The 16559-nt window shown below is 41.7% G+C and overlaps 1 protein-coding gene across 2 annotated transcripts in view; it reads right to left on the bottom strand.

The window, feature by feature from the left end:
• The window catches only part of fbln1 (fibulin 1), a 149470-nt gene extending 133211 nt beyond the window's left edge, over positions 1–16259 (bottom strand). Inside the window, exons 1-3 of one of the 2 annotated variants that reach the window (XM_067999735.1) lie at positions 16031–16259; positions 6263–6371; positions 1456–1585 (exon numbers count right to left, since the gene is read on the bottom strand). In XM_067999735.1, the coding sequence (XP_067855836.1) occupies positions 1456–1585; positions 6263–6371; positions 16031–16091 (300 nt within the window). In that variant the 5' untranslated portion in view covers positions 16092–16259. The remainder of the gene's footprint in view (positions 1–1455; positions 1586–6262; positions 6372–16030) is intronic. The other variant, XM_067999734.1, reaches the window with a different exon arrangement.
• Positions 16260–16559: the final 300 nt, after the last annotated feature.

Raw genomic sequence — 16559 nt, 5'->3', positions numbered from 1 at the left:
AAAGGTGCTCAGGGCCCTCGCCTGAAACAAGCATTAGTACCTTTGTATATACAAATAGTGGGCCGCATGCCTGTTTGACGCCCCCTTTTCAAAATTGGACTGTCCTGAATGCAGCAGGCCCACGAAAACTTGGACAACATCCAGGCTTGGACTGATAAGTGGCAAGTATCATTCGCGCCACACACGTGCCAGGTAATGACCATTTCCAACACGAGAGAGCCTAATCACTTCACCTTGACATTCAATGGCATTACCATCGGCGAATCCCCCACCATCAACATCCTGGGGGTCACCATTGACCAGAAACTCAACTGGACCAACCACATAAATGCCGTGGTTACTAGAGCAGTTCAGAGGCTGGGTATTCTCTGGCGAGTGACTCACTTCCTGACTACTCAAAGTCTCTCCACCATCAAGACACAAGTCAGGAGTGGAATCCTCTCCACTTACCTGGATGGGTGCAGCTGCAACAACGCTAAAGAAGCTCGACATCACCCATGACAAAGCAGTCCACTTGATCAGCACCCCATCCACCAACACAAACATCCACTCCATCCACCACCAGCGTACCATGGCTGCAGTCTGTACCAATCACAGAATGCACTGCAGCAACTCGTCAAGGCTTCTTCAGCAACACATTCCAAATCTGCGACCTCTACCACCTAGAAGGACCAGGGCAGCAGGTGCATGTGAACACCACCACCTCCAAGTTCCCCTCCAAGTCACACACCATCCCAACTTGGACATTTATTGCCATTGCTTCACTGTCGCTGGGTCAAAATCCTGGAAGTCCCTACCTAACAACTGTGTGGGCGTACCTTCACCACATGGATTGCAGCAGTACAAGAAGAAGGCCTACCACACCTTCTCAAGGGCAACTAGGGGTGGGCAATAAATGCTGGTCTTGCCAATGATGCCCATATCTCAAGAATGAATATATTTTTTAAAACATGCATCCTAACCAGAGGTCCTTAAAGGGACCGCTGGCCACCACCAAAAAGGTACATTTAAAAAAAATACTTACCTGAATGTGGAGCCAGGAAGAGCAGGGGTGCTCCTCCCGAGTCCACTGCAGAGCTGAAGACTGTTGCAGGACCCCGATTAGCCCCCTCCTGATTGCTCCCCTCACTTCTAATTGCTACCCCCCTCTCCCAGGACCTACCCGAGGGCCGCTGTCGGCGATGTAGCGGCCTGAAATTGAAATCCTCTTCGCCGGCGAGTTGCCTGGAGACACCCAGCAGGCATCTGCAGCTCACCAGTCCCAACAAAATGAGGCCAGAGGCCCAATATCGGGTGTGCCTTTGGCCGACCTGTTCCGGAGCAGACTGGCGTGAATTAATTTCTAGGCCAGTGTTTTTACTCAACAGAGAATAAAGTTCAATACCCTTTGTAAAGCATTGTGTACTAAAAATTCCATTGTATATCAGGGCATTTGGAAGGAAAAAAATTCATTACCTTTACAGCATTGCATTTGTCTGTGACAATGCCTTGTGCCTCACATGCTTGGTTCTCGCTGGCCATGTTTATACCATTTGTGCAGTGGATCTCTTCAAGCTTTACCCGGCAACATTGTTCCTGTGCTATTCTGCAATGTGGAATGTGAGAAATTTTATTTTTCTTACAAAACAGGAAACAGAGGTAAAAGTCAGCCAAGTCTCGGAAGTATTTTGCAGCTTCAATTACACTAACAAGGCATGTTAAGGATTGATCAATACCACATGTTACTTTGTGTAAGGGAAGGACTATTAAACCAAAATAAAATTTACCCACAGTAGCAATGTACTAAATGTGAGCTTTCAGAAAGAAAAGAATATTGAAGAGATAAGAAAATGGAGCTGTCAGATTTGAGAAAAAAGCAAGTACAGTAATAAAATAAATCAAAAAAGATAGAGGTCTATAGTTGCTTTCTGACCCTTCCTCCTTTCTTTTTCCAGTTTCCCTAAGTCACATACTATTTCTAGCTGAGATGATATCAGAGGGTAAATTTTAGCTTCTAGCCAGGAAGGGAGTGGGGGGGAAGATTTCCAGGTGCGAAATCCGGCAGGTAAGTGGGCGGGTCGCGATCAGGGGTTTCGCACCCGGCAGCCAGCCTGATTGACAGGCTGGTTGGTTGTCGGCAGGGAAAGGAGCTGCACATCAGATAGGGGGACGGAGGGAGAGAGAGAGATCATCGGCACTGCAAAAAATCGGATGGATGGGGGTGGGGAGGTGGACGACATCGGGGATCCAGCCAGCATCGTGGATCGGGGGGATTCAGGCAACATCAGAGATCGGGGGGGTTCAGCAAGCCTCGTTGATCAGGGGGTGGAGGGTTCCAGCATCAGAGGGGGGGGGAAAGTCCGCCATCGGGGGGTCCACCATCAGGGGGGGGGGTCCATCATCAGGGGGGAGGTGGGTCAGCCAATTGCCGGGGTCCTATCGGTCAGGTGAGCTTGTTGGGCCTGGATGCAGTTTTTGGAGCAGTCTCCAGCAGTCCTTTAAGGCCGCTCATGGCCTGGCACAAATGGGCATATTTGCCGTTTAGTTCCTTGTGAGCCAAACTGATGAACAGCACGAATATGGAACAGCAGAAATCACAGCGTGAAAATGAATGAGCCACATCAGCATATGGAGTAAAGCAGCAAGTCATGGCATCACAGAACTGTGGGATGCACCAAACACGCAGCTTGATGCTTACCCACAAGAGGGGGAAGGGGCAGGACTGAAGAAAGTTACCCTCCTCCCAGGCCATTCTCACTCACAACATAGCAGCCATAAAGGGTGCAGTGTGTCGCATATTGTCTTCCAGATGGAGGAAAAATAATTTAAAAATCAAAAACAGCGTGTAAAGCTGCACACACTTCAGTTGCGGTGGTGGAAGTGACTTGATCTGAAGAGCCTCACACTTTGACAGCACATTCTACCACATAACTCAACAGTTTAAGCAACTAACAACACACATGAGAAAATCTTCCTTATATCCCACCATCCCCCACCAACCCCTTGCAGGGTCAAACCCTCTGATATTTATTCCTAAAATGCTTTGGTAATTAGATTTTATGATGGAGTCACTTCAAAAGGTCACTCCTCAAAAGCATCACTCCAGGGTGCCACTAAAGCTTAAGGGTTAAGGCCAACTATTTCCTGAAAAAAGTTTAACACAAGCTTTCAACCTCAAATTGTTTCAACTCAACAACACATACAAGACACATTATTTTGTGCTTTGCCGGTCTTTGTGTCTGCACCCCATTACAACCCTTGAGGCATTTCCTGTGTTTCTCAATGGTATCTTCTCCTCTCCCCGCCCCCCGCTCTATCACCATCATTCACACTCACATACAGACACACACAGATTGTGGGTTTTAGAAACCATCATCAGTGCCAAAAAATGCTAGTGCGAGTTCTAACATTCTTAAAAATAACTAGCTGTCAGACAGTGTCTAAATTCAATGAATCTGCAGTAGACTTCATGTAAAGCACCTAAGTTGTCACATCAGTGAAGGAGGAGTTCAGAACAGACTAGAAAGCTATTACTTCCCTGAACAAAGATAATGGCAGAAATATGACTCTGCCATGATCTTTATAGAAATTTAATTAACTTTTAGTTGGCTATAAAACTCCAAAAAAACAAATTATTACAAAAGTTGATTTTTCATTTTTAATTTTGCAAATCTGCAAAAAGTTTATTAATAGGAATTTTTTTGCAAAATAGATTTTGCAGATAACAAATAAATTAAATGCTTCACTTTCTAACGTATCATTTGGCACTTTTGTCACAAAATTGTTGCCTAGAATCAACCCTCATAATGCGCAGATATAGAGGGTTATTTTCCAGTCATCTACTGCAGAATAAATTCAGTAATCTTGTGATTACATCTCAAATATAATCTTTCCCCGAGGATGGCCTGCAAGACTGAATCAAATATCCTAGCTGTCAAAGTCAGCTACAACGTTCACTGGTGGGGAAGTGGGTGATTATATCATGGTAGTTTTTCATCTGAATCCCTTAAGATAATTTTCTCATAATTACTTGTGACCTCCTAACATCCTCAAAAAAATTACATTTCTGCAAAGGCTGAGCTAGACTTGCAGCCACCTGAATGTTTTTTTTTATTCGTTCATGGGATGTGGGAATCGCTGGCAAGGCCAGCATTTATTGCCCATCCCTAATTGCCCTTGTTGAATGTTGAATATTACCATTAGTTATAGTAAACACTCAGGCTGTGAAGCACTGTTCTAATCCCTTGCCTACTTTTCCTCCCTTTTAAAACTGTATTTACCATGCAATCTATCAGCATTTTCCACTGAAGCATATCCATTTTATGCAGCAGAGTAGATGAGTACAGATTCTCACTCACTACTGCACACATCGTGAAATGTTGGGGGTAATTTTCACTTTCAGTGTGGGCAGAAAACTGGCAATGGAAAGAAAAATCAGGTGAGCTCATGACAGGCAGCCAATCCGCTAATGCTAGTTTTCCAAACGCTCCCAAGTGAAAATTGGCCCCTCTGAGTCCAGAGTATAATGTAGAGACTGAAAAGAGGCGGCAGCCACTTGGATAAGGAAGGAAGTAATGATCAGAAGGGAAATCTACCCAAACCACCCTCATGCCATTTCTATGGCAGGATGAACTTAGCTGCATGGGCCAAATGGCTCAGCATAGCTTAACTGGCATCATTCTCATCTCTGAGTCTAAAGGTTATGAGTTCAAGCCCCACTCTAGGATTTGTAGCACATAATGTAGGCTGACAATTTAGTACAGTACTGAGGAAGTATCACATTGTTGGAGGTACTCTGTTTCAGATGAAATGTTAAACCAAGTCTGCCTGTTCCAATAAGATCCAATGCATTATTTGAAGAACAGGCAATGTCTTGGCCAACAGCCCTCCCTTCAACCAATGCCACAGAAAAAAAATCACAGATTAACTGGTCAAAAAGCAAAAAAAAAAGCAGATGCTTTTCATAAAGGATCCATAACTGAAACGTCAACTCATTTGTCCTCTCCAGCATTTTTCTATTTTTATTTCAGATTAACTGGTTATTTATTTCATTTGCTGCTTGTGGGAAGATACTGTGTGCAATTGGTTGCCATGTTTGACTTCATTTCAAAATTAATTAATTGGAATGTCCTGAGGATGTGAAAACCACTACATAGATACAAGTATTCAGCTGTTAATACCAAGATTTAAAAAAATGATTAAACGTAATTGTTTGAAAACATTTCTGGTCTGTAGGTCATGAAAAATCATTCTCAGGACAGAGATGAGTACCTCTTGTGTGCGAGCATAAAGTTGAAATTCCTGTCATGGCTCTTGATAGTTAGTTGAGCTAGTTTCAAGCGGGTTGCTTTCAACAGCAATTATCTGCACTATATCATCACAGGGAGTTCTCACAGCTGGTCAGTCAGACCAAACTGAGAAAATCTGCTAAAGGGGATGTTTTATAAGAATGGGTACAGTATTTTTCTTTCTCTCTCTCATCCTGGATTAGTTCTAAAACAACATGTTTAAAAAAGCATTAAATGATGTTAAAGGAAATATTTTTCATGTGTCATGATTCTACCAGAGTGTGAACAATCTGCAAATCTCAATTTTTGCAGAAGTCAACACTGTACCTTTGACACTCATTAATTTTTCATTCTTGGGAGTGAATTCTCCAGCATATTAAAGTGAGGATGCACCTTATGGTTCAGTGCCTCAGCACAGAACAGGGACTGAACCTGGTACCTTCTTGGTCTATATGGTTGAGTATCACATTATTTGATGCACTTATCCCTGAGCCATCAGCAGAGATATACCACAAAGCTTTAACAAAAATACATGATTGTACAACTGCTGGTTCAGATTCAAAGCCATTTCAGTCTGGTGACTTGCTGTCAATTCTTGCTGTTACTTTATATGACTGAACAGAGCTGAATACATTAGGTTTTATGTAAGGACTTTCCAGTATTTAATTTCACCTAAATCAGTTTTAATTGCATTGCCTTTGTTTGGTTAATATATGTCATAAACAATTCCATATCCTGGTACTTCTTCAGAGCCCTTACTTATTTACCTGAACTGCCAGAGCCTGATGTAACGGAAAGAAATAACAAATAGTTTTTTTTAACCAGATTAACAGTCAATGTCCCCTCCTGTATGTCCATCAATTACCGTGAACAACATCCCACAACAAGCAGTTTGTTGCAATTTCAACACTTACATTGAAACAACAGTTCAAACAAGCTGCACGATTATGAATTATTTGCTTAAAGGCAAATTTCAGGATGTTTGAGAAATATACCTGCAAAATGGCTCTTCTAGTGTATAGGGCAGAGAAGCACACTCCTCTTTCTCAGAGGCCCACTCCAGTCCATTTGAACAGCAGGCATCAATTGAACTCTGTACTGTCACTGCAAGAAAAGAAAAATCAAACAAATAGCTGCAAGAACAGAATGGCTTTCAGTGCAGCTGTGATTATTTTTTGCTGGCCAGATGTGTGTAAGCAATATTTGATTCCCAGCCTACAGCATTCCACACTTTTGCCTTTTGAGCTTGTATTTCAACTGTGCTGCATCCATGCCAAGGAAAGCACAAAATGTAAGCAATGTTGTTCGTCACTATCTCACAGTCACCTCTAGGATGGATACACGTCCCAAGGCACCAACAATGAGAAACAATAGAAATTGCACAGTGCGCTATTGACCCATCATCCATAATAACACCCCCCATCACATGCTTTCACTAATGAATAACAAAACTGCAAAAGGAGAAGGAAATAGATCTTGTGCAATTAATAAAAAATATGCCCTATTGTATTTTTTAAAATATAAAATAACCAAAGTCAAACTTTGTCCTTCCTTTTTAAATCAAATATGTAATCTGGCACCAGCCTGGCTGGAATTTCTGTTTGGGAATCATGGCATTGGTTTGAAACACTAATTGATGTATTATGATGTCAACAGCTGTGTTTATTGAATGGTGGTGCGACGGGATTTCTATACCTGCAGGCTTAAAGGTGTTGCACATTTGATATTATATGTTAAAGCTGTTAATGTGGGAAACTTTCAGGGTAGAAAGTTGCTTTGATCAGATCAGTTATGCCTTAGTCTTTGGTTTGAAAATCTGTTGGTTATAAATTGTAATCTGTTGAATATATGTGGAAATTCTTTGTCTTGTGTCAAAGAGCATTCCGCCGCACATTGTTAATAATTTCCTGGATTTAAGATCATCACATTTCAGTGGATTGTTAATTGTGTTTATGAATGCTGCCAAACAATGATGGGAAGTCTAACATTAATGAAAATTTTGAATAAAAAAGTTGGTCTTTAGCAAGTAAATTGAGTTCATCTCTGAATTCTAACTAGGGAGAAATGATCACCAACAAAGCATTTGGCAGGTGATTGAAGAAAAGAGAGGCTTTGTCGTCAGTATTTTATCAGGCAACAATGCTCAGAAAAACTGACCATTTATCTTACTTATTCATCAGATAATTAATCCCTTATGAACATTGCAAAGTGCCTTTATGATTGATTATTGTGTTGTGTTAATATCACTTAACCCTAATTTTGATGCTTCTTTAATTTGTAAGTAAATACTTATTAATTTTAGACAGTAAAAACATTGGTCTGTGTTTTAATATTCTGTCTTGGTGAGCTGATTCAAAACATTGTATGAGTTGGCATGAGGTCCAGTACACAGATTACTGCAACTGGGGTAATTGTTAGGCACTGGTCACGCAACATCTACAAGCACAAACTACATAAATGTGCAGCTTCCCCTTCATGGGAGGACAGTCTGCTCACAGGAGAGCCTGTAAAACAGTTGAAAGAGAGAACTGTATTTTAAAACCCAAATCAGGACACAAACCAAAGTGACAAGCAAGTCCCAAATTGCAGCAGGCTCATTGGCATAATTATTTAATGTATTTAAAAGCACACAATAGGTTGTTGTGACAAAAATAAAGTCCAACAAAATATGTTACAGAAACACAAGTGACTGAGATGTAGATTTGGTAAATTGGTTATGCCAGGATAGGACCTGATGGTGCCCTCCAGCTTTGATTCCACTGGAGTTTGGAGGATCATCAGGAGGGCACCTAACTTGTATGTGGCTGGGGAGCATCCCGTGCCATTATAGGCACATCTTCGGTGCCCACTTGCTCCATGCAGCCAGCATATCCAGTGCCAATCCACCATGGGGGGGTGGGGGTGTTACTAAGACTCCACAGTGTTCTCCCTTTGTCCCAGTGTAAGGGAGAATCCAATTTCTTTTTTAAAATGTAGTTTCTCTGGGGTTAGGATCTTCCATGTAGGGCCCACTCATGTCACTTGGTACACTGGCCTCTAGTCCTATGCCGGGTCCCAGATGAGCTGGAGAAGCAGGAACTTGGCATAGGGAATCACCAACCCTGGAGCCACTCCATGACATTATGGGCCTTGTAAGAGGCAAGCATAAGTTCCACCTCTAACAAAGATCACCAGGAAATCCCAGAATGTTCCACCCTGAAAAGTCCCCACGGAAATTAGAAGCGGAGGCTAGGATGCTGCGTATCTGGATTAATTCACAGGCCTTCCACTATATTCCTGTCCAACTTATGGCAAGCATGCATCAGAAGACCCACAGATTTTGAGAGCCTATGAGCAGAACTTTCAACTATGCCAAGGGCATAAAATGGGTGATATCGGATTGCCTGCCCATTATACACCCCACCCAATTTTGAAAGGAAAATTTGGCAGGGTGTATAACGGTATCTGATATCGCACATTTTATGCCTGCACTGAAGTTGAAAGTTCTGGCACACACCTCCGGGCACACTTGCACCCCAAAACATACACTATGATCAATTCTTCATTTACACTTATTATTGTAAAACTATTAGGCCAGCTAAATCAGCTTAGACTGGAAAACTTCCTGATCTGTACAGTTCAGCTCTACACTAAGCACTACATTTGCCAACAGAGCTATTAGGGGAGCACTCCAATAGTTGTTTCTTTAAGTACGGCAGCCCTAACTGCCGCTCCCTCAATATTCACTGCTGCTGAAGGTGCCGATCTATACTGGGTTATGATTCCACAAACCTGGCAGCCCCATGGTATCTCACCCAAGTGGCAATTCATATGTAAGCCTAGTCAATGAGTATCAACACAATCTTAAACCATTATTATCGTTGAGCTCAACAAATTTTTACCCAACATTCGTGTATGCACACACTCCTGCGCATTTTTCAGCAAGAATTACTAGGTTATTTGTAGGAATGGTGACCTTGTAGTACTCCCTCACCCACTGCCCCATCTGCAATCAAAGCTCAGCACAGACCAAGAATTGCACCTGGAAACCTCCTTATCTCTATAGCTCAGTAGCACAGCAACTGGTCAATTTACCCACTGAGCTATTAAAGGAGCCTACACATAACAGTTAATAAGCTATGGACCATTTAATATAGTTTTTAATTTTCACTGATATGAAAAAAAATCATCTTCAGTGAACTAAATTACTAACAGCATTACAAAATGAATGCCTATTTCTTGGTATATAAATGGGCAGGTCTAAAAATACTCTGTATTAACAGGTGGGGCATGCTTCGACCAAAACTAGGACATGATGACAGCATGGATTGCAAAACATTACACTTGCCAAACTTATGTGAAACTGCCAGAAAATGAAAACTAGATCGCAAAAACATTCTTCAGTGTCTTTTTGACATTTTAATAATCCACTGGCATATCCAAGACACTGAAGAGTCATTCTTTACAGTGTATGTCAAGAATATTTTTGTGATAAATTATCTTCAGCAGACAAGAAATCTAAATGTTTGATTGATGAAAGTGCTCAATTTCAGACATCCTCAACAATTCAACATTCAAAGAACATGCGAAGGACAAGCACCATGTATAGACTGCTGGCAGATTCATTTGTAATAAAATATGCTTTCATCAATCAAAGATTACAGTTGAAATGTTGGTTTGGAGCAGACTTCACTCTTTAGAATGATACTTTTGTAATCAACTGAATACTTCTGCCAGACTTGGGATTTTGCTGTGCGCACAGTACAAACTGTTTGGGGGTTAAGACCAACAGGACTGATATGCCACTGGTCCAAGGGAGGGAGGTTGGTGGCATGGGTGCAACATGTGTAGACCTCTCTCAGGAGGTCAGCATGTCTCAATCCTTGCCAATCCCTCAACCAATACCCGACGTGGTGTCTGAACGCCAGCTGCCCCAGCATTAGCCCAGGAGCAGGGCCTCACGGGCTCCAGCACTCAGAAGTCATCAGCCGCGAGTATCCCAGGAGTCTGAGGAAGATACAGAGCAGCCTACCACTAACTCTGCTCAAGCTACTGGGGTAGCACCTCATAGAAGTGGTAGACCTAGGAAGCCATTGGCCAAAAAGAGGACTTAGGGTTCATATTTGGGTGTTGCACTACTTGATTTGTAAATATTTGCTTTCTGGTGCACATTAAAACCTTTCTCACTTCTGTCACTTTTGTATGTTCTCTGCTTTCAAGGTAATTACTGTGTCTGCCTTGTTATTACATCATAGGTGTGGAAGTTGGTTCAATGTTTTCAAGGTGGCAAGTTGGAAGATTGTAAAGCAATAGAGTGAAGTTTGCAGGGCTGTTAGTGCAAAGGGGTTTGGTCACATAAGAGTGGTAGGAATAAGAGATCGCTAGGTAAAGTGAGCTATGAGAGCATCCCTTGCATTTCAGGCTGCAAAATGCACCACACGCCGTGCATCATGTCCATTCTTCTTCCTCACCATCCTCTTCCTGATCAGATGATAAGTCCTGCAGGCCTTCTTCCTCCTGCACCTCCAATCCTCTTTGTTGAGCGATGTTATGCAGAACACAACATGCCACAATTATTCTGGAGACACTAGCTGGCGAGTATTGCAGGGAGCCTCCAGAACTATCAAGGCACCTGAACCTTGACTTGAGCATCCCAATGGCCTGCTCTATGACACACATTGTAGTGATGTGGCTGCTGTTGTACCTGTTCTGCTGTGGATTGGTGGGGTTCCGAATAGGTGTCATCAGCCATGGTAGGAGGGGGTATCCTTTGTCCCCAAGCCATCCTCTAACACTGGAGGAAACAGGTCGAAACATGAGAGGGATATTGTACTGGCATAAGATGATGACATTGTGGCAGCTCCCTGGGTATCGGGCAAATACTTGCATGAACCTCTTCTTGTGGTTGCACATGAGTTGGAAGTTGATGGAGTGGAAGCCCTTGCGGTTAACAAAGGCTCCTGGCTGGTTGGAGGGTGCTCTGATGGCTACGTGTGTGCAGTCTACACTTGTGGAAAGCCAGCCAGAGCTGCAAACCTTAATCTATGGATGACTAGGTAAACAAGGCATTGGCAGGCACAATGGTCAAACAGCAATACTGAATTCCTACTGGATTCAGCTGAGAAACACAGGATGGTAGCTTGATTGGAGTACAGAACCTGCAGTCTTGACCTTCTGATTATCCCGCTCAGTATGGTACAGTAGAGTTAACTGTCTATCACTACAGTGTGAACTAAAGTATAACATTGCATGACGTATTACTTACCTAAAGCTTGAATATTTCATAGAACGTACATTAAGTTTGATTTTATTTTTTCTAAAGTTAGTGCATGCAGTCAAATGGTTCTTTAGGTGTACACCCAGCAAATTCAGCAAATGGCTTAAGTCACAGTTAACATGACAGTGTACCATATTATTAGATAGGAGACTGAAGCTCAGAAACTATTGAATGATAATGCTCTTAGTTTTGATACCTTGTGCAAATACAAGCAGGTTGTTTGCCAAATAAAAGATTGATTAAGATTCATTTCCCTGGATTTTGTTTTTGTTCGAATAATAAAAAGAAATAAAATGCTGTTGTGGAACCAACTTTCTGCTCTTAGATAAGAGTAGTATGAAGCAAGAAAAGACATATGGTTGATTAATCTCGCTCTTTCAACAGATTGTCTACATTTATGTTGTGGACTTTCAATGACTTAATGTTACTAATTCACCAGCACTGTAAATTATTTTATAAGTGATAGAGACTTGAATTAGATCTTAAAGTAAAAAGGGAATGGAAATGACCAACAAGCAGAGAACTTTGCAACTTAACTTTGTAAATAAAATAAATATTTTTAAATTCCTCTGCATCTGGATGACCTCCTGATCAACAACACCAATTTTATGATGATTTCCCAATTCTTAGGCAACTGAGGCTTGGCATCTCGTTCCATTGCCAACCATTTCCAGACCCTTAAACAACTGCACTTTCATCAAGCAGGATTATGGCTGTAATTGTGGATAGAGCATCTCAACCCATCAGAACAGAAGGCTAAGCATTAAGCAAACTAAAATTCCTGCTTTGGAGTTAACTTTCATATTTGGAATTCAATCTGTAAACATCCACTGAAAAAACCCTCTCCTCCCCTTCCTGCTATAACCGTAAAACCATGAAAAAGAACCATAAACTCACTAAGATATTGCACTGCTACAATAAATTGCTGCATGAAATTTGTTCAAGAGCTTTCATCACAATTCATTTGATTATCATTAACTATACTGCACAATTGACAACGCAAGGATGTTCTCCTGTAACTGAAGAGGCCAGTGTATCCACACGGACAGTGAAGTAGGAACCAAAGGTTGCTTTGCACAATCTTCTATATCTGACTTTAATTACCATCACAAAGAAATAAAAAGATTTCAACAAAGTATACACACATATTTTAATTGTCACAAAATGGAAACCTATGTTTGATATGTAGTCTTATTTTTGTAAGAATCATACTAACTGTGGAGTTCAGCATGCCTGCCAAGTAACACACAGAAATTCACATTCAATGTCAATATTTCTGTCGTTGCCCCCAGAAATGCAATGTCATTGTTGAAGGCTCGTTTTAAACAGGTTCATTTGTGAACTTCCTGTTTTTTTTCAAAGCTGGGCATTAAACTCCATGGCCCTTCCGGCAAACTCCTGCCATAAGTCTGGTGTGACTCCAGCGGAAGGGCCGTCAGTTAGGTCTGGACCTGGAAATGTTGGGTCCTGGCATTCCCTGCCATTTGCCATGGAGCCTTATGGTTATGGAGTCTCTGCCCATCTCAAACAAAGACACCAGCATAACATGGGCGTGGGAAGGAGCGGTGACTCTCAGGCCGAGAGTTTCCTCATCCCCAGCCAGATAGAACATGAGCGATAAATACATTGGTTGGAAGCAGATATACCAGCCCTCCAAACGGCGAAAGTGGGGCCCAGCTGGGGGTCATGGTGTGGACCCCTGAAGATATAAAAAGTTGAGTATAAATGTTTCACTCTCCTTATAAAGGGGGCAGATAGGGCATTGCCATCTTCATTCTAAGGCCTAATTTACAGCCCCTAGGACTGCCTCCCCCACAGAATCATCACTCCAAACCACAATGTCCAGGCAGGACTAGCAGGTGGGCACCCAAGATGAGATCTTAGTGGCGTGTGCGCCAACCCAGATTATGCTAATAGGGTGACCTCCCATGACCCCACAAACATTAGCGGATCAACACTAGAGGTTGCCAGCACGTGCATCCCGGCACTTATGTCAAGATGGCTGACCTAATATGTTTGGCTGCATTAGGAGTAAATGTGAGGTAATTTTGGGTCTTTTTGGATTTAATTTGGTGCAAGTTTTTTTGGACATGTTGCATTTACTTTTTTAGTTTTTGCAAATTTCAGGAAATTTATGCTGGTAGGATAGGCATTCATCTGCTATCAGGAAATTTGAGGAGGGGAGATTGTTGCAGTGGAATGATCAGCGGCTGCGCCTGGTATAGGTTGTACAGACTCACCATTCCCCCAGTATACGAGGTCATAAACCTTATTAGAACTACATGGGCACGTCAGTGGAGATGTGACATAGAAACATAGGAACAGGAGTAGTCTATTCAGCCTCTCGAGCCTGTCATTGCCCCTCTGTCATTTGGCGGATCTGCACCTCAACTCCATTTATTCTCCATTGCTCCATATGCCTCGATACCCTTACCTAATAAAAATCTATCGATCAGGCTTGAAAATTTCAATGCACCTAGCATCCACATTCTTTTGGGGGAGAGAGTTCCAGATTTCCACTACCTTTTCTGTGAAAAAATGCTTCTTGATTTCACTTCAAATGGCCTAGATCTAATTTTAAGATTATGCCCACTTTTTCTGGATTCCCCTGCCAGAGGAAATCATTTCTCTGTATCTAGCCTATAGAATCACATTATCATTTGAAGTACCTCAATTAGATCACCCCTCAACTTTCTACACTTAAGAAAATACAAACCAAGTTTATGCAATCTGGCCTCAAAATTTAACCCTTTAAACTCCAGTATCATTCAGTGAACCAGCACTCTACCCTCTTCCAAGGCCAATACCTTTCCTGAGGTACGGTGCCCAAAACTGAACGCAGTACTCCAGATGGGGTCTAACCAAGGATCTATACAACTAAAGCATAACTTCCTCATTTTTGTATTCCAGTCATTTTGAGATAAAGACCAACATTCCATCAGCCATTTGGATTAATTTTTGTACCTGTGGATCTGGAGATTAGGTAAGACAAGAGCTTAGCTTTCTACTGGAACTTGGCACCACCACTGCTACTCCATGGACACACCTGACAGCAGCAACTTACTGTGTGCAAAACTGCTGGTACAAACTTTTGCCATGTTGATTTATGGCACAGTACCCTGGAACTTCATTGTGCTGCCTCACCAGCTCAGCCCACAAGCACCACCATTTTATTACATCAGCTCAGACCATCCTGATCAAAGGAGGCTGCATTGGAACAAGTTGCTGGTGTGGAGATGGGGGAGAGATTATAAAGTTAAATATATAAAGCAATTAAATATTTTTGTGGGAAAAACATATACAAGATATTAAAAAAGCGATAACATATTATGAGAGCATTACAAATGTGTAACTTCACAAATGCCATTACACACACCAACAGCTATGAACAAGCCATTATTAATGTGAACTTCAATTTTTTGAAGTGATATATAGATTTGTATAAATGCCAACTTGGTCATCACCATAATAGCTATCCCAGTTCAAGAATTAAATTAATCTCCTGCATTCATTAACAAAGTTGAGCATGTAAGCCTCAGGGAAGCATTGGATTTTCCAAAAAAAATTGAAACTCGCAGTTCCATAACATTCTGGCAGCTTTGTTGCTTTTGCCGGTTTGTTGTTTTACAGGCTTGATACAGCTACAGGGAGCAAATAATTTACAGCCTTGATGCAGCTACAGGGGCAAATAGCTTTACAGGCTTGATACAGCTACAACAGGCATGGTCTTGCAGCCTTGACATTACAATTCTTAAAGGGGTTACATCATCATTATGTAGAGCCCTGCAAGTAGGCTGAATTCCTGGATAGTCTGCCTCACAAAGCAATCATTTTGTACTATATGCAAAGTCTACACTGCAACAGTGTGATCTCCACCCCCTCTCCTCCAACCCACTAACAATTTAAACAAAAGTTAATGCAATGAAAGATTTTTTTAATTCTGCAATGTATGGTTTTTATATCTTCACCAAGACATTCATGGTGCTGAAAAAGGTATAGGTTATCTTACAAGCAAATATTCCTTTTGTTAAATTAGATCCCAACCTATGGCACATGGTGAGGTCCTGTGAAAAATTGATTTGAGATTTTTTTAAATTCTGAAAACTAGCAACCGCAGTACCAGAGGTGCACTTACAATTACAAGTTAACCGAGTGATGTATAAAAGTGCAGTGAATGGGACCTTACACAGGGCCTCCAAAAACCCCAACAATTATTCTGAAATGCAGACTAAACATTGAAGAAATAGCCACAAATCATCACACATAGAAACATTCCAATGTTTAAATCAGCTTCATGCACTGATTAGTAAGAAAAATAAGTGCAGTGTAATTTTAAATTAATTAATCCAAACACTCCTTAATACATTTTCCCCAGAAGAATTTGATTATTTGTGTCCTTTTCAAATAGGTAACAAAGGAGCTCTGTTTTCTGACTGCTTGCAGCCAGCCAGCATGGTTGCAGACAGCAGAGTCATGAATGTACTTGTTGCAATGCATTCTCTCTTACCTTGTAGGCTGAACAGCAACAGACTGAGCAACGTTACCGAGATTCTAGCTGGGAGATCCATCAGGCAGGAAAACTGGAAAAAAAACTTCCTGTTGCAGTAGTTAAAAGAACAAAAATACTGAATTCCGTTCTTTCTCTTAAATAAAAAGTCTTTTCCCCTTCCGTTCCCTTTGTTCCTTCGTTCCTTCTCTTCCTCTTTCTCCTGCAGTCCTGACTGAAGCTGCCTTTGACCACAACTCTTTTATAAAAAAAAACCACAGGATTTACTTTGAAGGTCTGGGCCTTTCCAAAAGAGATTCCTTAGCAATTATCCTGACTAAGGTTTCTGGCCAAACACCCTGAGGGGAGCTCAGCCAGGGAGGTGGGGGTTGCAGGGCTTCACTGCAGCACTGCTCCTGCTGCACTTAATTTACCAACAAGCTTATCAACTCGCCTCTTTAACCCTGAGAATAACATTTTATAGGGATGTCAAATTCCAATGCAATCAGTCAGGAAAACCTACAATAAAAAAAATTTCCTTTAGTTTTGT

The sequence above is a fragment of the Heptranchias perlo genome, chromosome 18, assembly GCF_035084215.1.
Source record: "Heptranchias perlo isolate sHepPer1 chromosome 18, sHepPer1.hap1, whole genome shotgun sequence".
NCBI lineage: Eukaryota > Metazoa > Chordata > Chondrichthyes > Hexanchiformes > Hexanchidae > Heptranchias > Heptranchias perlo.
Note: the sequence above shows the minus strand (reverse complement) of the source record. Positions and strands in the feature narration are given on the sequence as shown.